At 38.9% G+C, this 25,197-nt stretch overlaps 1 protein-coding gene across 2 annotated transcripts; it reads left to right on the top strand.

Moving 5' to 3' along the window:
• Nucleotides 1-1,892: 1,892 nt before the first annotated feature.
• On the top strand, nt 1,893-23,542 carry LOC121510202 (solute carrier family 28 member 3-like). Of its 2 annotated transcripts, XM_041788153.1 has the most exons (17): nt 1,893-1,967; nt 2,320-2,402; nt 2,526-2,617; nt 7,208-7,397; nt 9,564-9,708; nt 9,800-9,913; nt 11,789-11,866; nt 12,189-12,269; nt 13,683-13,763; nt 13,861-13,986; nt 15,700-15,830; nt 16,312-16,480; nt 17,406-17,603; nt 18,695-18,776; nt 20,415-20,513; nt 23,080-23,194; nt 23,374-23,542. In XM_041788153.1, the coding sequence occupies exons 1-17, from the start codon at nt 1,899-1,901 to the stop codon at nt 23,489-23,491; spliced, it is 1,971 nt and encodes a 656-aa protein (XP_041644087.1). In that variant the 5' UTR covers nt 1,893-1,898; the 3' UTR covers nt 23,492-23,542. The 2 variants fall into 2 exon arrangements, with proteins under 2 accessions (XP_041644087.1, XP_041644088.1); XM_041788154.1 differs by lacking the exons at nt 18,695-18,776; nt 20,415-20,513; nt 23,080-23,194; nt 23,374-23,542 and adding an exon at nt 18,150-18,181.
• Nucleotides 23,543-25,197: the final 1,655 nt, after the last annotated feature.

Below are 25,197 nucleotides of genomic sequence, written 5' to 3'. Positions count from 1 at the left end.
TGTAAATAAAACAGAATGCAATGATTTTCAAATCACAGAGAGAGAAAATGCACCTATATAAATTAGGGCTGTTAACAGTAATGCATTAATGCTTGTGATTAATCTTGAAACCTTAACGCAGTTTAATCATATGACTAAGTTTGACCACATCTTGCTCCCGTAGTCCTCTAGTGCAGATGTTTACGTGCCGGGGGGTGAAGAGGTGAGAGGAGGGTCAGACACAGCCAGCAGTGATGAGAGAGACCTGCTGCTTAATGGCAATTTTCTTTAAAAGCTGATGAATGTTAGTGAAGATAAAACCACAATTGTGGTTACATGCTACAGTGATGAACTGTCTTTACACCGAAGCACGAGTCTTTAGTTCCACTTTCAGACAAAGCACATCTTTGCTAATGTTAGCAAGATGCTAATAGATACACCAAGCCATGGTCATACCACTCATCAGCTGCTTCAGGACAGAAAACTGAAGCAAAATTGAAGTGAATTAGCCAACTTTACAGCTGAAGACTATGATGGGTTCAGGTGACCTCAGTAAATTATACGACTGTATTCTATATGTTATGATGTGTTCAAATGTCACATAAAAATGGGAAAATTTAGTTTTTGATGAGAAACTTCAATAAATACAGTGTGAATATGTGTTTACATTTGTGGGATATATATGATAGATGTGACAGACTGAATCATAGCTTTTAAACTCAACCAATACTCAACTAAGACCACTTGTTTAAATATTTGCCCTTATTTTGTCTTTCCACCAAACTATAGAAAGTATCAATAAGGAGTCAGATCAGCACTTTCAATGTGCTGTACATAGAATTAAAAGAATAAAAATAAAAGACTTGACAATAACAACCTAAAAACATAAGAATATACTAAATATAAATTATATTTTTCCCAGTGGAGGTCGGGTGCAGGGGTTTGTGGAAGACAGTCCCAGCTCTGGGAGTAGCAGGAAGGGAGAGACAGACAGTTGTCCGCAGGTTGGGGGAGGCAGCGGAAGGAGCATCTTGTTGGCTCTGGAGTTGGAGGGAGGAGTTGAGCTGGGGTCCAGGAGAAGATGGGCAGTGACTAGCCATCACTGCCGGACCCGCCAACTGGAGGGCGTTGTGGTTTAGGGTCAAAACGCCCAGTGAGAGTTGGACACCACCTGAAGACATCGTCTCCTGGCCCAAAGTGAGTCATGCAGAAATAGCTGTAGTATGTAGCATTATCAAAGATGTATTCAACAGTAAACAATTTTTTTAAAATGCTGTGATTAATCATAATTAATCACAGCATAGTGATGTGATTAACTTGACTATTTTTTTAATCGAGTAACAGCAATAATATAAATTTACATAACCAGTTACAATAAATTAGGCAAAAAGTAATAACAGTTATAATAATAATGAAAAAATCACTCTGTCAGAACACATTTCAGTCAGACATTTCAACAGGCCTCCCAGATAGTTGCAGTCAGCCATATACTCAGTTTTAACCTGGTCCATTTAGAGATGTGTTAAAATGCCATAAAATTCAAAATGAGCTAGTACTTTCCATGAGATGATCGAATGTCTCAGTTTCAACGTCTGTTATTCATGTTCTATTGTGAATAAATATTGGTTAATGAGATGTGAAAATCATTGCATTCTGTTTATTTACATTTTACACAGCATCCCATGATTTTTTTAGTCCTCAACAAGCTGGTCAGAGGTTTAATTTCCAATCCTGGCTGCATTTGGAGCATGTCCTCTCTCTAAGAACTAGGGAAAGTGCAGCCCAGGGAGAGAAAATACACTCAGAGAGAGAGAGAGAGGGGAGGAGAAAAGGTGGGGACAGGTGTTCTTCAACAAAGAAGTTCGGCAGGTCTCGTCAGTCTTCAGTTTATACAACATACAGTATATGAAGAACAGAGAATGGAGCTAAGTATGTTAGAGAGGAGGAGTTCAAAAAGAGGCAAAGACAACGAGGCCTTTGAGCCTGAGGTAAGTGGAATATTTGTTCTTGGACTAAACTTTAGAGAAAACTGCAGGTCACCATGGAAGAGTTCATAAAAAAAGCCTTAAGTTTTCTGTTTTCCCAGCTGTGATAGCTGCAACTAATAGAATAAAACATGAAGTATGTTCGTCTCTGCTGTTACTGAGCCTGTTCTTGGTTTGGAAGGTAGTTTCTGTAGACTGACACACCTGTGTATGCAGAGACAGGCTCCGTGTGCACAAGAGAAGAAGCTCTCCTTCAAATTAGCATTATGGTTATAAGTAAACACATGCTGCTGTGCAAGCATCCTTGTGTTGACATGCTTCTAACATGAAAAATCCTGTGTGTTTTGCGTGACAGGAGCAGGATAAGATACATGTTCAAGCAGAGAACACTTCAGAGGTTTCAGATGATGCACGCAGAACGACACGCCACCAGAAAAGGTTTCTGTTTTTTTTAGCAAACACACATGCACCTTGTCTGCTAAATCACCAGCTACTCTCCTGTCCCTTTCTAATGTTACATCATGTCGTCGCTCCTTATCTCCCTCCTTTCTGTACTTCTAGCATGCTGGAGACAAAAATGGAGACATTCCAGGGCTGTCTGGCCGAGCACAGAGACCTGATCCACCTGATACTTCAGCTGGTTTTAGCAGCAGGTAAACTGTCTTTTTTGTTAGTATCCATTAAAGTGTAACTCATGACCCTGAATGAGTGGGAAGTCTCTGTGTGAAGGCCTTTAGATTCAAACAGTGTGTTAACATTCAGCCTGAGAATCAAAGTGGAACTCATTTTTAAATCTGCACCGTGAAAGTCTCTAACAGTGGAGTTTTATCCAAGGCAACAAATGTGTCTACTGGTCTCTACAAAGATTTTCATGTTCAGTATTTTTGATTCTGCACCCACATCCCACATGATGAAATGATTATTTTGAGGCCATTAGTTGTGTCCCAATTCAGGGGCCGCATACTTCAAGGGGCACATTTAAAGAACGTTTTCCCCTGGTTTTGTACTTTCCTTGGGCATTTACTCCACCCTCCCATCTCTTTCACTGGTCTGGATTCACAGTAGTTACATTGTCCACTGCTCAAGCACAAATGCATGCAATGTAAAGTCTGATATAGTAAGTGTCAGTATGCACCATAAACTGTAGAAAAAATTGGACAAACCCTGTGTGACATCAGCCGTCTGCTTATAATAGGCGGACTCAAACAGCTCTTGAAGCAGAAACGTAGCTTCTGCCTGTCAAACTATCTGCCAATCAAAGAGACACACCAATCAATGGGCAGTGAAATTTCTCCTAAATATAATTGTCAGATAGTTCAGGCAGGAAAAATCCAAAAACAAAACACAAAGGACCCAAATTGCAGATAAACTCAAAGAAACTGGTTTAATCAAACAAACAAAGGAACTTACTTAAACTAATCCACAAAACTAAAAGTCCATGAAACAAAGCAAAGGCACGAGGAGGAACACCGGGAGTAACAACGGGGAAGACATCTGACGAACCGATACAGACACAGAGAGACACAGAGCTTAAATACACAGGGAGTGATTAACAATGGAGGACAGGTGTGGACAGTCAGACACAGGTGAGACTGGTGAAGGTAATCAACAAGGAGGGAAACTGAAGCAGGAAGCAAAACTGAAATCACACACAAGGGAAGGCAACTACAAAATAAAACAGGAAACATGGAACATAACACAAGAAGCAGACAAAGACTCAAACTGGACACAAGAAGCTAAACTACAGAAACACTGAAAACACAAGAGGATACAAAGAGCCAAACACAGGGAGGGAAACTAAACATGAAACACAGGGGGTAAATCTAAACAAGAAGCACAGGGAGTAACTAAACAAAAAACACAGGGAATGTAAAACTAAACATGAAGAAGGGAATTACTAAACCAGAAACACAAGGAGTAAAACTAAACATGAAATACAAGGAGTCAAACTAAATACTAGAAACAGGGAATTAACTAAACATAAAACGCAACAAGTAAAAACTAAACATGAAACAAGGAATAAACTAGACATGAAATACAAGGAGTAACTAAACATAAAACACAGGGAATAAACTAACATGGAACACAGGGAATTACTAAACATGAAGCACAGGGGAAAACCTAATCACAATATAAAACTAGAAACATGGAAATCAGCACAAAAAACACAGAAACACAAGGACTAAAGAAAACATCAAGGAAACGAACTAACACACACAGAATCATGACAATAATTCAAACAATTGTGGTACAAAAAATATTCATATTGTGTGAGAGCACATATAGACATTAGCTAATGAGACATGTTTGTTTTTTGAACTAGGCTGTAAACCAGTTCATTTCTTGTGTAAAATACAACTTTTTAACATGTGTTCAGACAGGACTTCCAGTGTTCCTGCAACCAGCCTCAAGTGGACACTTGCAATATTGGCTTTATTTTCTAGGACCAGAGGTGGCCGCTTGGTATGAACATATAGTGTGCAAATCCACCAAGAAGAAGAAAAAACATGGAAACACTTGGGTAGAAATCTGTTCATTCTGTGCAGATATCAGAGTCCATCTTGCAGGCAACTATGGGTGCTAAAAAGCGCTCTCTTTCTACTTCCACATCTACCGTTTAACTGAAAGGTTGACATGGATCCATGCTGTACTAATATGACAGTTTTGAAGAGACAGGAGTTGCCTATCTCCGATTTCCACATACACCTAGGCTGAGATCCGCCAGCGAAACACACTGCAGAGCAAATCATTCCATCTCTAGTCCCACTGTCCCTGCTCCACTTGATCTCCAGCACATCCCAGATATAAGCACCAGGTCTATTTTCAGTCCCAGCTACTGCCAAACTGCATCAATCCACGTAGAGCAGCTTGAGCCAAACGGCAACTTTAAAATGCAACACAATGCTCTGACTCCTGATCATAAATCACCCCTATTTCAACAGCATGTCTCATCCTGTTGCACAAGCAACAAGTCATCAGGAGGTCAGTGGGTCTCAGAGCTATACAGTACCATTGATGAGGACAAGTGAACTTTTGAGGTGGAAAACCACAGAATTTTACATAAAACCCAACATCCTTTGTAGCAAACATCACTTTTAATGCATATTATACTCAACCATGGCAGAAGCAATAAAATCATGGTATCATGTCCAAATAAATGACAAATCAACCCCAAAAAAGGCAAAGTAATGCACTGTTGACATATTATTCCTACAGAAACTCATAGTTCTCCCATAATCTTATGCCCTCTCATCTCAGACTGCTTAGGACTGCGCTGTGCTTTAAATACACTTCCATTGTGCAAGGTGGTGGCCTTCTGTCAGGGTTAAACCGCTGCCCGAAGATCATGACACATCTGATGTATGTTGAAATTGGAGGGTGGAGTAGACTTTACAGCTCTACCTGCTAACTAGTACCAAGTGCAGTTGGGTTCACATCTTCTGGGCACTGTGCCTGAGTCCACATAAAGCCCCAAGCCACCTCTTCTACTGAACTTAGGCAAGGTACACTTGGGTTCTCACTGCACACTGCTTATTGATATGTACCAGTACGTACTCCATGTTAAAATTCCCATTTTTACTGCAGACATAAACATATTTACAGCCTGGTTCAAAAAGATTTAGATAAGATCATGTCTGTATGGGCACACACTGTAAAAGGTTGAATTATTTTATGTTGTCAGTTCAGTCTTTATTCTCTCACTTTGGTTCAGTACATAAAACCACAATCATGAGGAAGACTGCTGACTTGACTGTTGTCCAGAGGGCAATCACTGACACTCTTATAAGGAGGGTAAGCCACAGAAGGTCACTGCTGAAAGAGCAGGCTATTCTCAGAGGCTGTATCAAAGCATGTTCATGGAAAGTTGACTGGTAGCGGAAAGCGTGGGAAGAAACGGTGCCCAAGCAACAGGGATGAGCTCAGCCTTCAGAGCATTGTCAAGCAAAACCCATTCGAAAATGTGGGGCAACTTCACAAGGAGTGGACTGCAGACTGTGGATCAAGAGCCACCACAAACAGATGGGTCCAAGAAATGGGCAACAAGGATTGTGTTCTTAGTATCTAGCTAATCCTAAACCACAGATGTCATAAGCATGTCACCTGGGCTAAGGAGGAAAAGATATTGTTACTGTGGCCAAATTCCTGTTTTCAGATGAAAGTTTTGAATTTAATTTGGAAATCAAGTTACCATTGTCTGAAGTGAGATCACAGAAGCCCAGAATCCATGGTGCTTGAAGTCCAGTGTTTTCAGTTTCCCCAGTCAGTGATGGTTTGGGGTGCCATGCCATCTGCTGCAGTTGGTCCACTGGTCTTTATCAAGTCCAGAGTCAATGCTGTCAGCCGTCTACCAGGAGATTTTAGAGCACTTCATTCTTCCATCTGCTGAGAAGCTTTATGGGAATACCGATTTCCTTTTCCAGCAGGACTTGGCACCTGCCCACAGTGAAGCCAGAATGTCCAGAAACTGGTTTGCTGATCCTGGTGTTACTGTTTGATTGGCCAGCTGACTGGTCTGATCTGTACCCCATAGAGAATCTCTGTGGAAATGTGAGGAGGAGGATGAGAGACACCAGACTCAACAATACAGACGAGCTGAAGGCTGCTATCAGAGCAACCTGGGCTTCATAACTGAACAGTGCCACAGACTGATTGGCTCCATGCCTCATCACATAGATGCAGTAATTTGTGCAAAAGGTGCACTAGCCAATTATTGAGTGCATAAATAAGCAGAATTTTTATAGAGGGTCAACATTTCTGTATTATAGATCCTTTTTGGACTGATGTTGTGCAGTACTTTAATATTTTGAGACAGTGGATTTTAGATTTTTTTGAGCTGTAAGCTATAACCATCAAGATTAAAACAAAAAGTCTTGAATGTTTAATATTGTAGGAGATGAATCTAAAATATATGGAAGTTTGACTTTTTGAATTTAATAATGGGGAAACAATTGAACTTTTTTTAAAAATTATAACCTATTTTTTGAGATGCACCTCACAGCTTTTAAAACTACAAATATAACTGTACATTAAATTGTTTTTCTACTTTGTTCCTTTTAGACCAAACAATGACAAAGCAAACAGTAATGAACATCTGATATCAGGTTTATAATCATCTTATTTTAAGTTTTTCTTTTCCATTTATCAGGATGTACTGCAGTTAAAGTAATTCAGAAGTGTTTGAATGAAAGAGGTTCAAATTACAGCAGCGCTGCAGGACTTAATTCATACTAAATTTGTTTCAGGCTTCGTTGCCATAGTGATAGCAGCATGTGTGCTGAACTTCCGCCGAGCTGTTGTGCTGCTGGTCATCTCCATGGTAATCGTGTTCTTCCTGGTCTGGGATTGGATGATGGAGCGCTATGGTGACAGGGTGTGGGAGGAGCTCCATCCCATCAGGGAGCGTTTCAGCAGAAACTGGTTTTGGATCAAGTGGTGAGAAAATTACTTGCAGTTCAAATCATGTTTTAATTTGGTCCTCATCAAAAGAGGAGGCACAAGGGTTGTTTTGTTTTGTTTTTTATTATGAAACTAAAATTAATAATCTATTGGCAGAGGACAGTCTCTGTAACAGTAACCATTGTTAATGATGTGTGAGACAGATGAAACACAGTGATGTTTCTCTTTCTTCTCACTCAGAGGAAATTGTTCGTTTGTGAAATCAGCATGAGCGTTGAAATCACACCGAGCAGGATAAAGTAACAAGAGTGTTAGAGCGACTGCTGTGTGCCACACTGAACATGAAGTAAGGTAATTGGAGGGGCTCAAGGATACTTTAGAGGCAGATATCTGTGGAAAAGTGAAGCAGAGACAGAGGACTGACTTTAGAAATGAGAGTTAAACAGAGCAATGATCAAATGAATTTGTTAAAGGAGCTATAAAACAGACTGATGTTAATACTTAAGCCTTTATGCTCTACAAAGGCAAACCAGACAATCAGGAAGAGGAGAGATTATTTCTGCACTTATTTCTAATGACTTAAATGGCTGTAGTGATTTTTTTGCATATTGGTCACACTTATGTTTTTCAGATCATCAAACAAATTTTAATATTAGACAAAAATAGCCTGAGTAAATGCAAAAGGCAGTTTTAAAATGATGATTTAATTTATTAAGAAAAAAAAGCCATCTAAGGTTGTACCATCCTTGGTGGCAACAACTGCAAGCAAGCGTTTGTGATAACTGGCAATTGGTCTTTCACATCACTGCAGAATTGTTTTAATGCAGCCACTTTCAAGCATGAATGTCCTGTTTAAGGTCTTGCCACAATATCTCAAACAGATTTAAGTCCAGTTTTTGACTAGGCCACTCCAAAACCTTCACTTTGTGCTTTTTAAGCCATTCAGAGGTGGATTTTCTAGTGTGTTTTAGATCATTGTCCTGCTGCATATCCGAAGATCGCTTGGGCTTGAGGTCATGGACCGATGGCCACACATTCTCCTTTAAGATTTTCTTGTAGACAGCAGAATTCATGGTTCCATCAATTACTGCAAGTCATCCAAGTCCTAAAGAAGCAACACAACCCCCGACCATCACGTTTGACCACCATGTTTGACTGTTTGACACCGTGTTTACCCCTAAAGTCTTGGGGATCATCAAGAGTTTTCAGGCAAATTTGAGACAAGCCTTTGTGTTCTTTATTGTCAGCAGTGGTTTTGGCCTTGGAACTCTGCCATTGATGCCATTTTTGCTCAGTCTCTTTCTTATTGTTGAATCACGACCACTGACCTTAGCTGGGCCAAGTGAGGCATGCAGGTCTTTAGATTTTCTGGGTTCTTTTATGACCTCCAGGATGAGTCACTAATGTGCTCTTGGAGTAATTCTGGTCAGCCGGCCACTCCTGGGAAAGTTCAACACTGTTCCAAGTTTTCTCCGTTTATGGACAATGGCTCTCACTGTGGTTTGCTGGAGTCCCAAAGCCTCAGAAATGGCTTTGTAACCCTTTCAAGACAGACAGATGCCAGTGACTTTGTTTCTGTTTGTCAGGGAGGTTATTACCTTTTCACTTATGACCATGTAGGTTTGCATGGCTTTAATCCCTTGTTAAATATAATCATCATTAAAAAACTACAATTTGGATTAATTCTGGTCATCTTTGTCTAACATCAAAATGTGTTTGATGATCTGAAACATTTAAGTGTGACAAACATGCAACAAAATAAAAAATCAGCAATTAAAGCAAAATAAAATGCTCCAAAGTTATTTGACGTAGCGTACATTAAGCCCAACATTAAACTACACATTACATCTAGAGTTCATGGTAAGCCTGACCTAATCAAACACCATGAGGATAAGGGGAATGTCATGTTAGAGTTACATGTATGAAGTGCTGACTATGGACGTACCCGTTTGGGTTATAGATGCCACAGATGAGCAAGGCTCATCCTCCCAAAGCATGACCTGCAGCCACAGTGCTCTCCTCTGCTCTGTGTTGTGTTAGGAAATATAAAAGATTTGGATTTTGAGATCAATTTGTAGAGCAGAAGGTCAACGGTCTGCCGTCCCTTTCAAAGTGAATATGGCATTCTGTGAGCATTCCCTGATCAGTGTGTTTTTATAGGAGTGCAAGAGTGAAAAGCGCCTTTGTGTTCTGTCTCTGCAGGATATTGTGCGTGCTGCTGGTGGTAGCCGTGGTGTTCTGGTTAGCCCTGGACACGGCCCAGCAGGGGACCAGACAGCTTGTGTCCTTCTTTGGTTTGCTGCTCTTAATCTTCCTGATGCTGCTGTTTTCCAAACATCCATTTAGGGTAATTGACTCACAAAAACACACAAACAAAAACACCTGACATTCACTCTTTGATAGCGTGTAAGTTCACATACTGCACATGTTTGTTGCAGTGGTCCTGGCAGACTCTTATTTGTGGTGTTGGGCTGCAGTTTGTGTTTGGTCTGCTGACCCTCAGGACAACGTTTGGTTTAGGAGCGCTGCAGTGGCTTGGAAATCTAGTGGAGGTACACAAACACATAAAACCACCCAGTAAAAATACAGACATTTACTGTTTACATGTTGACTTTGCTAATTCTTGTTTGTTTCAGTTTACTACTTTTTTTTCCAGGATCATCAATTTTCTTGTCTTGTTTTTACCAGAGCTGTCAGAGTTAATGCATGAATCGTGATTAATTGACACCATTACTCCTTAATGTCTCATCCCACTTTTTAAACGCACAGACAGCTCACTGGACAAGTCACAAGTCATTTAGACTGGGAGAGGAACGATCAGCAGCCTGACAGATTATTGAGGCTGATATTTGACATTTGGCCGATTAAAAGTCTGTCTCATGCTGACAGAACGAGGGCTAAACCGTTTATTTTCCTTCATTATTTGATGATGCAATTTTACTTTTGCCACATGAAAAACATATTGTACGTCATAATAAATGCATATTGGTTCAAAAATATCAGATATTGATCTCACAAGCTACTAATAATCAGTATCGGACCCCTAATCTTAAGCTTAATTCAATCCATAGTAAGTGTCTTTTTTGTGGTGTCTATCAGAATTTCCTTATTGTCTTTCAAAATAAAAGTCTGCATTCAAACAGGAAGCCAGTTACCCTCACTTTAATCCAAAATTAAATGAATTCTGTTAAATGCAAAACAATGGACTTTTAAAATGGGAGATTAATCACAAAGTGTCTTTCCTTTGTGTCTAACCTTTACAGTGTTCCTTTTCATCGTCCTTTTCTCTTCTTTTGTTGTCATCACCTGGCTTCAATTACTTGTTTTCATTTTGCATGCCCTTTTAATTGGCTCCTTGCCCCAGGAGAATTGAAAATATTAATTTACACAATGCATCGTGATGCAAATGTGGACGTTTACACATCAGTGAAGACGCAGCTCATAATCAATGAACATGGTCGCCTCTTGTGTATTTTCCCCTGCAGCTGGACCTACCGTAAATACTCAAATAATCTGTTTTCCCTCCATATGAGGCTGCTTTCAATGCAGTTAAACTGCAGTCTATTTTAAATGGTGCAGCTTTCCTTGACTTTGCAGTAGCAACAGTCACTGCCAATCAACTCCTGTCTTAAGAGTGGAAACGTTTAACACATTTAAATCAAAGATTAACAAAAACTCTTATGTAATATTTTTTTTTAAAGCGTGTCATATGTTTCAGTACTGTTGCAATTGTTGAATGCGCTATCGTCAAACATTACTACGAGACAAAACACATCTGTGGAGCAAACTTATCACACAATGACAAGGAAAATAAATGAACTTAGAACCCAATATGATCGATTTATCATAATCTTTACATACTCAAAAACTTCCCAACAATCTGTCAACAATGTTCTCTTTAAGTGACATTATTATAAGGGGGTATAAAAACCCTTATAATATCACAGGAGGACCTGTCACATTTTCAGTGATATGAAGTCCATAACCGTCACTAAATAAGAGATGTGTAAGAGTAAGAGAAGGAAAGAGACAAAGCTGTTTAATTTTGATATGTCACTTTTTTTTATTTATTAAAATGTTTATGAAAACAAGTCAACCGATGAATCAAGGAAAGGCGAAAAACCATCAAAACCTTCATTTAAACTTTCAGTTATTGAGCCTTCAACCCTTTATTATCACCTTGTTTCTATTTTTTTTAATCATTTCCTTGGTATGCAGCATGGTTCTTTTGTCTTTGCCCCCTCCTTAACTACAGTAATTTTATTTGGACGAGGTGAAGATGTATCAGACTTTCTCCTAAACATCAGCTTAACTACTGAATCATAAATTTGAAGTGTCACTTTAAAAAATAAAACAAAAAAAAAAATTATGTTAGAAATTTTGTTGAGTTTTTGTTCATCTTCAATTCTACAATTTTCTCTTTTCAGAGTTTTATGTCATTTGCAGATGTTGGGTCTAAGTTTGTGTTTGGTGCCTCGTACACTGACCATTTTTTTGTCTTCAAGGTAAACACAAAAACACACATCAACATGCTAACACACTAACAGGTCTACTGTAAATAAAAGCAGCAAAACAGCAATAAAGCAAAAGTGTATGTACCTGTATGTAGTCACAAAATCAAACAATGCAATGAAGGCCGTGAAATCTAGGCAGTTTTAGTATCGCACAGGAATGTATTTGAATTCTTTTATCGCACAAACTAAATTTAACTTTACAAACTGTGAAATTCATAATGAGACTTATAACCTGGACAAAATGGGCCTGTTAATTTTCTCAGCAACAACTGTGGAAATAATAATAATAATAATCATAGTGGCCTCTCTCCAGGTGATGCCAATTTTGGTGTTTTTAAGCTCCGTAATCTCCATCCTCTACTACATCGGCTTCATGCCCTGGCTGGTTAGAAAGGTAAGTAAGGGAGCCAATAAGAGATGTCTGCTTTTCCTTCCTTTTACAACAAAGATGAGAAAATTATCCTTTTATTGATGTATGATAAATTGTTTGAAATCTAAATGAGCACATTCTGTAATATCCGCCATTCATTTCTGCTTGGTAAATGACTGACGAGTGTCATGGAGACACCCCCCTTGCATGCTGATCCGTCAGGGTATATTTATTCAGCTCAGGCAGACTGTCAACATGCTCAGAAACTAAGAAATGATCTGTTTTACTGCCAATTCTGTTTGCCCCTCAGGGTTAACAAAGGTAAAGGAGTTAAGATCTTTACCAGTTTCATCCGTTGTCTTCCACTTATCCGCATGGTGGCAGCAAGCTAAGCAAGACATCTTTCTCCCCAGCAACACTTTCCACTACTTCCTGGGGGATTCTGAGGTGTTCCCATGCAACATATATTATGCCTTGAGCGAGTCCTGAGTCCTGGGTCCACCCCAGGTCTTCTCCCAGTTGGACGTGCCCAGAAGACAAAAAAGCAGTACTTTGATCTCTCTCCAGATCCCCAAGCTCCCCACCCATCTCTAAGGCTGAGCCCAGCCATTCTTCTGAGGAATCTCCTTTTTTGTGAACGCTTGAACCTGCAATCTTTTGGTTGTTACCCAAAGCAAGTGACCATATGTGAGGGTTGGAAGATCAGCCAGTAAATTGAGAGCGTTGCCTTCCAGCTCAGCTCCCTCCTCACCACAACAGTCCGATACAATGTCTGCAATACTGCAGATGCTGCTATTTTTTCTTTTTCAAGATTATTTTGGGGATTTTTGCCTTTATTTAGACAGGATAGCTGAAGAGTGACAGGAAATATGGGGAGGGCGTGAGGGCAAGACATGATCCCACAACCAGTGCGTTGAAGACTAATGCCTCTATATATGGTCCACACGTCAGTCTCACAGTCCATTCAACCCTCACACATGATCAAGATACTTGAACTCTTTCACATGGTGCAAAGATTACCTCCAATCCACTGTTTTCTGGCAGAGATACATGGCCTCAGACTTAGAGGTGCTGACCCTCATCCTGATTGCTCCAATACCCACTGGAGGTCCTGAAGAAGCCAAGAAAACCACATCATCTGCAAAAAGCAGAGATTAAATTCTGAGATTACCAAAACAAAAACCCTCCTCTCTTACCAGTTTTAGGAAATTGATTCACACCAAAAATACACTTTAAAGCTCCTGTAAAGAGTTTCTATCTGGTTCTAAAACAAAGTGAAATTAACCCCGATGTATCTTTATTACATACAGAAACAATCGAGACCAGCAGGGATAAAGATCAAAATTCCTCATACAGATAACTCAAAGTAATAAAGAATTAATAAGGATTTGTATATTTTTCATTCATTTCTATGCCATACTGATTTTTTATCTTCAGATTGGATTCATAATGGAGGTTACCATGGGAACATCTCCAGCAGAATCAATGGCTGCAGCTGGAAACATCTTCTTAGGACAGGTGAATATGCTAAAAAAAAAATACCAGTGAAAACTAGCAAATGCACTCTTAAATAAGTCAAGCCTGTTTCCTTTTCTCTCACTTTTTTTATTTCTAGACAGACTCACCGCTCTTGATCCGCCCGTACATCAGTGGGTTAACTCTCTCTGAGATCCACGCTGTGATGACTGGAGGGTTTGCCAGCATCTCTGGTACCATCTTAGGAGCCTTCATCTCTTTTGGGGTGAGATAAGAGAGGGAGGGGAAGGAAGTCATAAAAACGTAGTCTATTCTCAAACCATGCTTTGACGTTGACTTTCTCTAGAGTGGCTTCTCCTAAACTTAAGTGTGCCCTGACCCAATTTGAAACCTGAAAATCTTCCAAAACCTTCATACAACCATGACATGAGACTCACAGTATTTGTGAATACAGAGGCATTCATGTTCATAGGAAAAGCATTTGCAGATTAACAAAGAACAGCCAGCGAGCCACCACCATTCATTTTGATCAGACATCTTCAAAGTCAATCACGTTATCATATTTGTAATGAAGGTTTAAAGGTCTGCAGGGACTTAGTAGCTGTCTGGATCTCAATTCTCCAAACTTCGCTCCAGGTGTGTCTGTTAGAACTCAGATTAGGGCGACTTCTCTCCTTTTAAAGCTTTAATGAACTTTTGCAACTGTACAAACATGGGTCTTTGGTTCTGAAAAGAAATAAACCATATGTAGCTCCAAAAATATCAATGTATTAAGCAGTGCATACCAATATGCATACACTCAGTGTGTGCATTACAATAATACTATATTCCTGAGTATGTAAATGTAACACATTAAAGTAGATTGTAGTAATTTCTGTTACATATGTGCTCAAATAACTCAAACTTAAAACACTACAATAATGTGCTTAATAAACAAAGGTACTAAAGCTGTCATTTAACGAGCAGGTTTAGCTAACACTGACCCGTTGCTCAAACAAGTGTTCAAAGTCTGCAAAGTTTAATACACAAATATACAGAAACAAGAACTGCTGCGTGAACGTTACAACTTACAGGTCCCAAGGACGCACACACACTTGTCTGGGAACTGAAGTCTATGAATTGCGCGTTTAATCACTGCAGTATAAGCTGCCGGTCGTATATAAGCGTGCACCCGCTCGCTCTCACTCACAGCTGCGCATGTCACTGGATCATAAGGAGGCTTGACTGCCTTTTGCACCATATTCGTCTTTTTAAACTTACTTTGTGACCCCACAAATTCTTTCCTTTCAACTTTAATTTCTTTTAGGGCACTGATAGTTGTGGCCTATTTTGATTAACCAGTATTAATCATTAATATTATAATAAGGACTATACCCTATTACAAGAAAGGCCAGCAATAATCACCATGAGCACAGCACAAGCCCTGTTACAGGGGGGACTGGTAGGTTGAGCAAGTTCATCAAGTATTTTTTTTTTAATAATTTCCGTTGAAAAAACCCATACTTCGTATCAAGGCCTTAATTTGTATTCAGATAATAAACTCTATTAGATACATCCTTAATATGCTTTTTCAATTTAATAAATTCCCTAATGGTGCATTTCTTCAAAAGCACATTTTTCCTCAAAAATGTGCTTTCTTTTGACATGAAGATGTTAATAATGCAGTATTCAACACTAACCGACACATTAAAGTACAAATTATAAACATCTTTCAAGGACTTACAGGGGTCGTGTCACTTTTTGTTAATTATTAATATAATTTGTGAGTCACAGGTTTAAGTCCTAGAATTATTAAGTGCTTTTCAAACTATATCTTATACATTTTTTTAGAGGATTTAAGACAGTTGAATCAGTGTCAACATCAAATTTAACAGGCTGTCCTTGATGTTGACCTAGAAGGGCATCATAAAACTTTATGTTTGTCAGGAGGTAATAATTGACCACTAACATTTTTGTTTTTTATGTGTCTGTGTTTGAGGTTGAGGCCACTCATTTGTTGACAGCATCATTTATGTCTGCTCCGGCCTCCCTTGCCATCGCTAAGACCTTCTGGCCTGAGACAGAGACGCCCCGTGTAGTGACCAGTCAGGACTTTAAAATGGAACAAGGGTAGGACGAAAGAATGAGCAGATGTGTGAACACAACCCACACAAAAAACAAACTTAAAACTTTAATACAAGTTCTTAAATATGTTATATATATAAATATATATATATTTATTCACATTTCTTAATCCAATCCTGATGGGTAGTATATCTTTCACCAGCGATTCTGTTAAAAGTTGAACAATCATAACCTTTGTGTACACCATTTTGCTTTTCAATACACTTTATGAAAAGAAGGGGTGTCCTGTATGTGGATTTACATGGCAGTCAAATGTTCTTTGGTATTTGTTGGAAAGTGAGGTATGTTTAGTCGCTTAAAATCCTGGACTCCTGCTAAAACATGACTTTATTACCTTAAAACATGAATCAAACACATTAATGTACACACCAGTATGCTGATGACACTGTGCTTTGTCATTAAGATAATATGATGTCCACAGGATTATTTCAATGCACTGTTTTAAATGCTGCTTTTGTTTCCCCAGAGAAAGTACAAATGTCCTGGAGGCTGCATCCCAGGGTGCAACTTGTGCTGTGGGACTGATTGCCAGCATTGTTGTCAACCTCATTGCCTTCATGGCTCTGTTGGCCTTTTTTGACTCTGCCCTCTCATGGTTGGGTGGGATGTTGGACAATCCAGAGCTCAGCTTCTCGGTGATTTCCACACACTGACATTAAAACATCCATACACAGATAAAAACAGCACAGAAGAGGCAGAGATGAGAAAGAACAAATAATTGCCTCATTTGTATGATTAAATCTGTCCTTTTAGCCTAATTGATTGCTCATAACAGGTCCTTTAAGAGTGATGAATCAGACAAAATTAAGATGGATGACTTAAAAATGGGATTCCTACATACACTAGATGGACAAATGTATTCGGCCATATAATGTATAAAATCAAGCACCAAGCAGGATAAAAAATGTCACAAAATGGGTCGTTCTAAAGAGCTCAGTGACTTACAAGTGTAGTACTGGGATGGATGCCACCTTTTCAGTGAGATTCTTGGTGATGTTTGCCATGGTAATAGACAGCGAGCCCCACTAATCAGAGACATCACTAGGTTCTTTGGGATTGTGAGTACTATAGTTTTTCTTTTCTCTGCCTGAGATTGCAAATAAGCCTTATGTTTTAATGATGTTGATATTACATAAACATGTGTCGTCCTCAGGATTATGGCAGGTCCATTTTAGGTGGTTATGATATTATAGCTACTAATCAAATCAGCTAAAAATGAATAGGATTCTTACTTCCAAAGCTACAGTGTTTGACTCTATATCTGCCTCATTAAATAAGAATGTGCATAAGTATTTTGCCTATGAATGGGTTAACACATAGATTTGTCTAACTTAAGTCAAAGCATCACGTGAAAATATTTGTCAAATCTCTTTTCATTTACCGATCAACCCTGAAGCTCTCAGACTTGATGACTACTTAAATTTATTAGACTTTTAAAACCAGGACACAACAGTGCAACATGGGGAAAGCTTTATATCACCCAGTATGAGGGTGACTCCAGAGGACAGTGGCTCTGGTGAATATTCATGGACTCACTCTTCCCCCTTGTCTCTCCTTCAGCTCATCTGCTCATACGTGTTTATGCCTCTCTCCTTCATGATGGGTGTTTCCTGGGAGGACTGTTTCATCGTTGCTGAGCTGATTGGCATAAAGACATTTATCAATGAGTTTGTGGCCTACCAGAAGTTGTCAGTGTTGATTAAGAGGAGGAAAGCAGGAGGGCCAGAGTATGTGAACAACGTAAAGCAGTATATTTCTGTGAGTATTCACTACCCAACTATGGACACAAGTGTAATATTCTACTTTCATAGATGGCCTTTATAGCTGTAGGCCAGTGGTGAAAAGGCACACTAGTGTGCTTTGAGGTAAGTCTAGGTGTGTCTTTTGAATTTTTTTCTGGCAAAGTTTAACCTCCCCCACCCCAGCCTCCTCCTTTATAGGAAACAGTGTGTTGCACCCTCATGTTCAGATTCATGCTTCTATGGAATTATTGCTTTTGAAATGATTTTATTGTATTCAATATACATTGTCAGAAATGTATTTATCTATATTGGTGTTTATGGCCATGCCAGGTGCCTTGGTAGTCTTCTCCTTGCACGGTCTCTCAGTTTGTGAGGACAGCCTGATTTACATGCAATTTAGGTTTACATATGTGCTATATTCTTTCCATTTCTTGATGATGGATTTAACTGAACTCCAGGGGATGTTCAGTGCCTTGGAATTTGCTTTTGTATTTATCCCTTGACTTATACTTTTCAATAACTTATCCTCTGAGTTTCTTAGAGTGTTCTTTTGTTTTCATAGTGTAATGGTAGCCAAGAATACTGATAAACCAGTGACTGGATCTTTGCCAGGTGTCTTTATACTACAATCACTGAAGACACAATCCCTGCACTCAGGTGATCCTATTTTACTGACTGTGTCACTTATTTTACATTACATATTTCTGTTTGATATTACTTCGTAGAAATCTGTTTTCAGTTTGACTTTAACAAGTTTTTTTTAAATGTAACTTTATGTTAAAAAATTCAAATTATATTGACCATGATTGATTTATAAAATCAATAAAAATATAAAACATTCAAGGGAGTGAACACCTTTTATAGGCACTGTGGCTATTCTGTGCATATTAGGGGTAGGAAAACAAATACAGCAACACATCATTGATCTGACTCAGTGTGATAAAATTATTGTATCATTTCATAAGAAAGAAAGGATACCTTGCAGTACAACTACAAATCAACATGAATAAAGACAGCTATTATAATACAGTAAGTACACCAATATAGGCAACAAAGGGACAGTTTTTTGGGCACCACTTTCCTAACAACGTAATTCCTTTTATTCAGGTCCACTCTGAAACCATTGCCACCTACGCTCTGTGTGGATTTTCCAACTTTGCCTCCCTGGGGATGTCAGTTGGAGCATTGTGTGAGTGCCACTTCAAGAGCTGATGACTTTCTTAGCATGAAAGTAGATAAACTGAAACGTTTAAGTTTGGATGATTGCTTACTGGAGCCATATGCACCAAAACTGTGCATCCTCCAAGAGTGAGTAAATATCATTAAGATTCTACTTCACCGTCCCAATAGACGCATAAAAATGCCCATCATTATAATCTCTGTTGTACACATAAGAATGTGGAAGACAAAATCTTTTCTGCTGGCTTGCTTGGAGGGGGAAGTTGGTGAAGAATCCATCTGTTATATGTAATGGAGTTACAGTGTGTGGGCTGAGAGAGAAGTTATGTCTGTTTCATTTAGCCTGTGACTGCCATAGCATGGGGAAAAAAGCAAAATCATTCATAAAGTTGAAATTTCAAAGTTTAAATAGACATTAATCATGACATTAGAAACTTTAAAAATTGAAGTTTTTAAAATTCATACATTTCTCACATTGTAAAGTTAAATATCTAAAGGAACCAAACTGAAAACAGTGGTAAGATAAGATAAGATAAGATAAGATAAGATAAGATAAGATAAGATAAGATAAGATAAGATAAGATAAGCAGGATAGATAATGGATGGATGTAAGTTAAGTTAGGTTAAGTTTAGATAAGATAGTTGGGATAGAAAATTGATGGATTGAAGTTAAGTTGAGTTAAAATAAGATATGATACGATACAATAAGATATGATAAGATAAGATAAGAAAAGATAAGCTAAGATAAGATAAGATAAGATAAGATAAGATAAGACAACATAAGTGGGATGGAAAATGGATGTGTTACTTTGGGGTGGACATTCAAAAGTAAATGCATTTGTGGTCATCGTCTCACACAGACCTCCACTTCTCTTTTACTCCTGCTCCATCTGATCCCTGTCCAGCTGTTCTGTTGTCTGTCCCTGTGCCCAGGGAAGAAAACATCATCTGTTTTTTTTCTAACCACTCGTGCAATATTCAGCAGTAGTTCCTCCAGAAGTTCTGCTATTTTCTAAAGTCATCTCCCTCATAGGGGTATTGCTGGTCTGTCTACATAGCTGAGCACCGCTCTTTATTATCCTGTTAAATAACTGATGCATGCAAATGTAGACTTTCTGTTCCTGTGAAGATATTGAAATGAGGGTCACTGAAGAAGACCTCACTTAACAAAATCCTTCTTGGCTGGCTGAGGAATAAAAAGTTTATTTGCCAAAGAAAAAAGAATGAAAAGAAACAGTGATCTGAGATGAGGGGTCAGGATTTGCATTTGTAAAATAATAATTCTAAAGAGTATATAGTGTTTATAAAATAGTGGTTATGTTGGCTTTGAATCAGAGTTTTATAAACACTCAATACACCAACTTTCCAATGCTCTTGACGTGCTAAATGATGAGGCTGTCCTTAACAAATTCCTCTTGAGAATTGATTATTTTATTTGCTCAAAATAATGTGAATAGAACTTAAAAAGCTACGAGTATTATCCCCGAATCAAGCAAAAGATGGAAGAAAGTGTTGATTTTGGAGTTACATGTTAATGTAAATAGCCTGCTGGTGCAGTCAGGGGGCAAGAAACAGCTAGGGTAGAAAAATATTAGATTATTGATTTTTTTTTTTATCATAATTTATTCTCACTATAATCTTTTTCCAGCTTCACTAGCTCCAGAAAGACGTGCAGACATCTCCAGTTGTGGCCTCAGATCTCTGATTGCAGGCAGCGTCTCCTGTTTCATGACTGCTTGTATTGCAGGTAACTTTTACTCTTCTTTGCATCATTTATGAAAAATACTGAAATGTGTTTTTGACCAAAATAATGATCCCAAAACCTAATTAAATCTTAAATCCTTAACACCCAAGCCAAATGCAAAATGTAAGGAAATTTGTGTTTGGTTTCTTTGTTGTAACAATGCTTCTTGGCAATAAATCTTAAACCATTGGTAAGCATTGTTTTTATCTCTTTAAAATGGTGCCATATTTTAAGGAGCATGCTTTGGGGGATGAGCAGCAGAGCTGAGTAGGTGGGTTAAGCCCATTCAAATTTGCAAAATCTTCTCTGCCAATGCCAAACAGCTTATTCTGCTGTTGACTCTTGTTTAGTGGATTGGATAAGTCAGTTCGAGGATGACTGGCATAACGAACCAGTCAGGCACCTGATTGTCACCAACTGGAGGTACCAGTAGCTCAAAACAAGGGTCAAGGGTAGCAACAGCAAGAAAAGCTCCTTTGAATAGTTTTTGTGTTGTGTTGATTTTGGCTTCATGTGAACCAAGCACAGCCCTGTCCTTCACACATAGATGGGTTATATCTTTAACTGATGTGAATCCATTGCTGTTTAAAATGTCTAAGATGCAACTGACATTTTTAAAGGCTAATCCGGTAGCATGTTTTTTATAGGCATTAAGAATAATGAGGGTTGTCAAGATGAATCAAGTTAATCGTGATGAATAAAGATCCACAATTAGTGCACTAATATTTTCTAATCAGGATTAATTGCATGCTCTAGTGTCCCTGAGGATAAGGCTGCAATAGCATCTCCCTGCAGCCACAGTGTTGTAAAATAAGTCCATCCCCAATCTTTGATGTCTCGTTTCACTGTAAAAAAAAAAAAAAAACAACTCCCTGACAGATCAGTGGAGTACTCAGATGTCATCTGCACCATTTCAATGATCTCTCATTTCATTTTCAATCCATGGCAAGTTCTTTTTTCTGTGGTTCAGTCAATGATGTTTAAATCTTTGATCTACCTCTAATGGTAGGTCTGTACCCAAACAGCAAGTCAATTACCCTTAGTTTAAGACAGTAGAAAAATCCACAATGGCACAAAAACAGTTTAAAAAGAAAAATAGTGGAATTTCAAAATGCATTAAAAAATGTGTGATTATGTGTGTGTGACAAGAGTCTTCAGGGGTCTTGCACTGAGCTAAGAGGCTAGCTGAGCCCTCTAACATAGAACAAATTCCCGTTTTTGTCACAAACGTGCTTTTAATTTAAACGGTGATGAAAATCAACTGAATACAACTTGTGGAGTAACAAACAGAGTGATGATGTGCCTGTGTTACGAAACAGCTCTTCAATGTGAGCCACTGTAGTTAGCTCACGTTTGAGTGTCAGTCTTCTTTCCTCCATTTTTTGTGGTTATATATATTCCACATTAAAAAGCCAATCTGCTACAAAATGAAGAGCCAATTGGGAGCCAAAAAACAGCTCGACTGAGCTGAGCCAAATGATCCGGATCTCTTTAAAGAGACAGATTCTGCCATGACCTAGATCACCAGTTAGCCTAACAAGCACATCTTTGGTCCATGGGAGGAAGCCAAAATCCCAAGGGAGAACCCACACAGGCACATGAGCACAGGCAAACTCCACATGTACCCAGCCCCCCGACCCACAGCAATTTGAATCAGGATCCACTGTAACACTGTGAAGCCCTAAAACACTTTTATATACTGTATATCAGGGGTTTCCAAACTTTTTCCACTGAGGGCCACATGAAAAATATACAAGGATGTTCGGGCCACTTTAATATCCACAAGGTGAGGTACATAAAAGTTTGTATGCCTAAATGGCTGGTTTATTCAGGAAGCAGCCAAACTTAAGAGTAGAGCAGGCATCAATGACAATGTAGTGTCATTGATCAAGTCAGAAGCAGAATAAAGGAGGAGCTAGGGTGGAGGAGGGTTGCAAGAGCAGCTTTTTAGAGAGAGCAACAGAGGAAGGCAAGAGCAGTTTATAAAAGGCAGCATGAGAGCAACTAGCCAATAGCATGCTTACAGCAAATGAGCTGGCTGTCAGCCAATGAGGGCTTGTGTGATTATGACTCCAAGGCCTGCCTGAACTACTGACGCTTGACTTGATAGCTGACAAGACAAATAGACAATCAATTACTTGTTTTTGAGGAGGCCAATCAGATTTCAGGGGGCTTTGTTATGTTACTACTACTGGCTCCGCCCCTGAAATATTATTGGTACTGCTTTTTGCTGCCATAACCCATTAGGGAGTTAGAAAATAAGATATTGATATTATTTTGGTTGGTAGTAAAGTGTTGTCTCGATTTTGTCACACAAAAAACACATCAGTAAATATTTCTTGTCAAGATGTTTGTTTCTAGAATTAGCACTGTAGCACTGCCTTGTGCTGAAATTATGAAGTTAAGCACATGGTTCATGTTCAAATGTGGGCCATTTTTCTTTTTATTTCTAAAATTTGCTGTGGGCTAATCAAAATTGAACCACAGACCACATTTGGCCCCCGGTCCATAGTTTGGACACCCCTGCTGTATATAAATCCACTAAAAGCAGACTTTGACTGTTTTTAAGGTGTGTTGTACATCCCGGATATTCAGTGCCCACATTTCCTGAATACAGAGTTCACTAACACCAATGTGACCCTCAGCTCACACCTGGCCGCCTGCTGCAAACAGCTGTATAACAGGTGCGTGTTTGTACGTGTTATATTGTTTCCTTAACAAGCTGAAGTTTGGCTCAAGTCTCTAATTTTAGAACGACTGAATTTCACTCTGTGTTAGTATCTGTAAACCGCCAACAGTTTGTTAGAATGAAAACAGCAACTGGAGCAGAGATGTGATTCATCGTGTCGTGTTTCATTCACAGTGTGACGGTGTATGAGCCGCTGAACGTGACGATTGGGGGTGGATTCAGTGATGGCAGTCTGCAGGGCTGCTGCAAACTTTCACCCTCCACTCACTTTAACTGCAGCCTGGTGCTGTGAGTCACAGTGAGCAAAAAAAAAAAACCACCCAAATCAAGCTCTGTTAACTGTTTATAATGTTGTTTAGTGTTCTGTTTAAATCTGTGATGCCTTTATAATAAAACTTTTACAATTAAAAAAAACATGATCATGTTATATTAATGGATACATATATAGAGCGTTTGGCTTAATATGACTTTATGGTTCAGAAACACAGAGGAGAGAAACTGTAAATACACATTTAGAGGACATCAGAGAAAAGCATTTCAAATGGTGTTTTACCAGTGACTTTTATGACAGTGCTTATCCACTGACCTATACAGATGATAATAAATTCATAATTTGTAAATATACTCACTGACCACTTCATTAAAAGCAAAACTGCTGACACTGCAATCTGCCTGTCAATCGCCCAGTCCATTCTACTCTCAGCCCTGACCAAGGCCCCGAGATACTTGAACTCCTTGACTTGGGGCAAAGACTCTCTCCCCACCCAGAGGGAGCAATCCACCGTTTTCCGGCAGAGGACCATTGCCTCAGACTTGGAGGTGCTTCTCATACCAGCTGCTTCACACTCTGCCCCGAGCCAAAGAAGCCAACAGAACCACATCAGCTGCAAACAGCAGTGATGAAACTCTGAGCTACCCAAACTGGAAGCACTCCCCCCCAGCTGCACCTTGAGACCCTGTCCATGAAAATCACAAACAGCATTGGAGACCAAGGGCAGCCCTGGTACGCCATATTCTCCCACCCACCACATGACCGTCCAATAAACACCTGTAGATGATGAAAAAACTCCCATGCTCCCTCAAGGAGCCCTTCAAGAGTAAAGAGCTGGTCCACTGTCCCACGACCAGGGCGGAATCTACAATGTTCCTCCTAAATCGGAAGTTGGACAGTGGGCCTGAGCCATCTTTCCAGCACCCTAGAGGAAACTTTCCCTGAGGCTGAGTAGTGTGATAATGCGAAGAGTACAACATATAAAAATATATCAAACTGTTTTTATGACACACATTTCAGGTTAAAGGAATACTGCACCTTCTGCAATTTGGAAATTGAAGTAGTAAATATTGCAAATTAATCTAAATTTCATTCATTGCTCAGCCTTTGAAAGCCCCCTATGGAGACTAGGGCAGGGGTTCCCAACCTTTTTCCCTAGGGGCCCTCCCCACTACCTCTAAGGTAAGCCCCCCAGGACCCACTTGGTTAATTAAACATCAATTTTATTGTTTTCACTGAGAGTACCCCAGTATAATATGCCTCCATGCATTTCTTTTTGACAAAAAGTCTATGTGTAAAATATTCATTATTGTAACACCATATTAGTGCCACTTAAGAAAAAAAAGAATGATAAGTGGATATTGTGATTTTCAAGAAAAAAGACCCTTAAAATTCTCAAGTTTAAAGTCATTGATTTACATTTTTTTTTACTTTAAATTTAATAAAAGTATGTGAACCAAATCTTAGAATATTTGAGTTTATGAAGTTGAAAGTTGAAAGTCAAACCATTGCATTCACTTTGATTTCTTGTAAATTTTGGACTTTATACTTTGGATATAGGACGTAAAAAATATAATTAATGAGTTTCTGATGTCATTATTTAAGACATTTTAAACTTAGAAATTTCAAGGTTTTTTTTTTTTTTTTTTTGGAAATTCATGATTTTTTTAAACTGACATTCTGAATTTATTTTCTTGTAAATATATGACTTTAAGATTTCAAATTTC

Source organism: Cheilinus undulatus, linkage group 5 (assembly GCF_018320785.1).
Source record: "Cheilinus undulatus linkage group 5, ASM1832078v1, whole genome shotgun sequence".
Classification (NCBI taxonomy): domain Eukaryota; kingdom Metazoa; phylum Chordata; class Actinopteri; order Labriformes; family Labridae; genus Cheilinus; species Cheilinus undulatus.
This window is presented reverse-complemented; position numbering and strand designations above follow the sequence as displayed.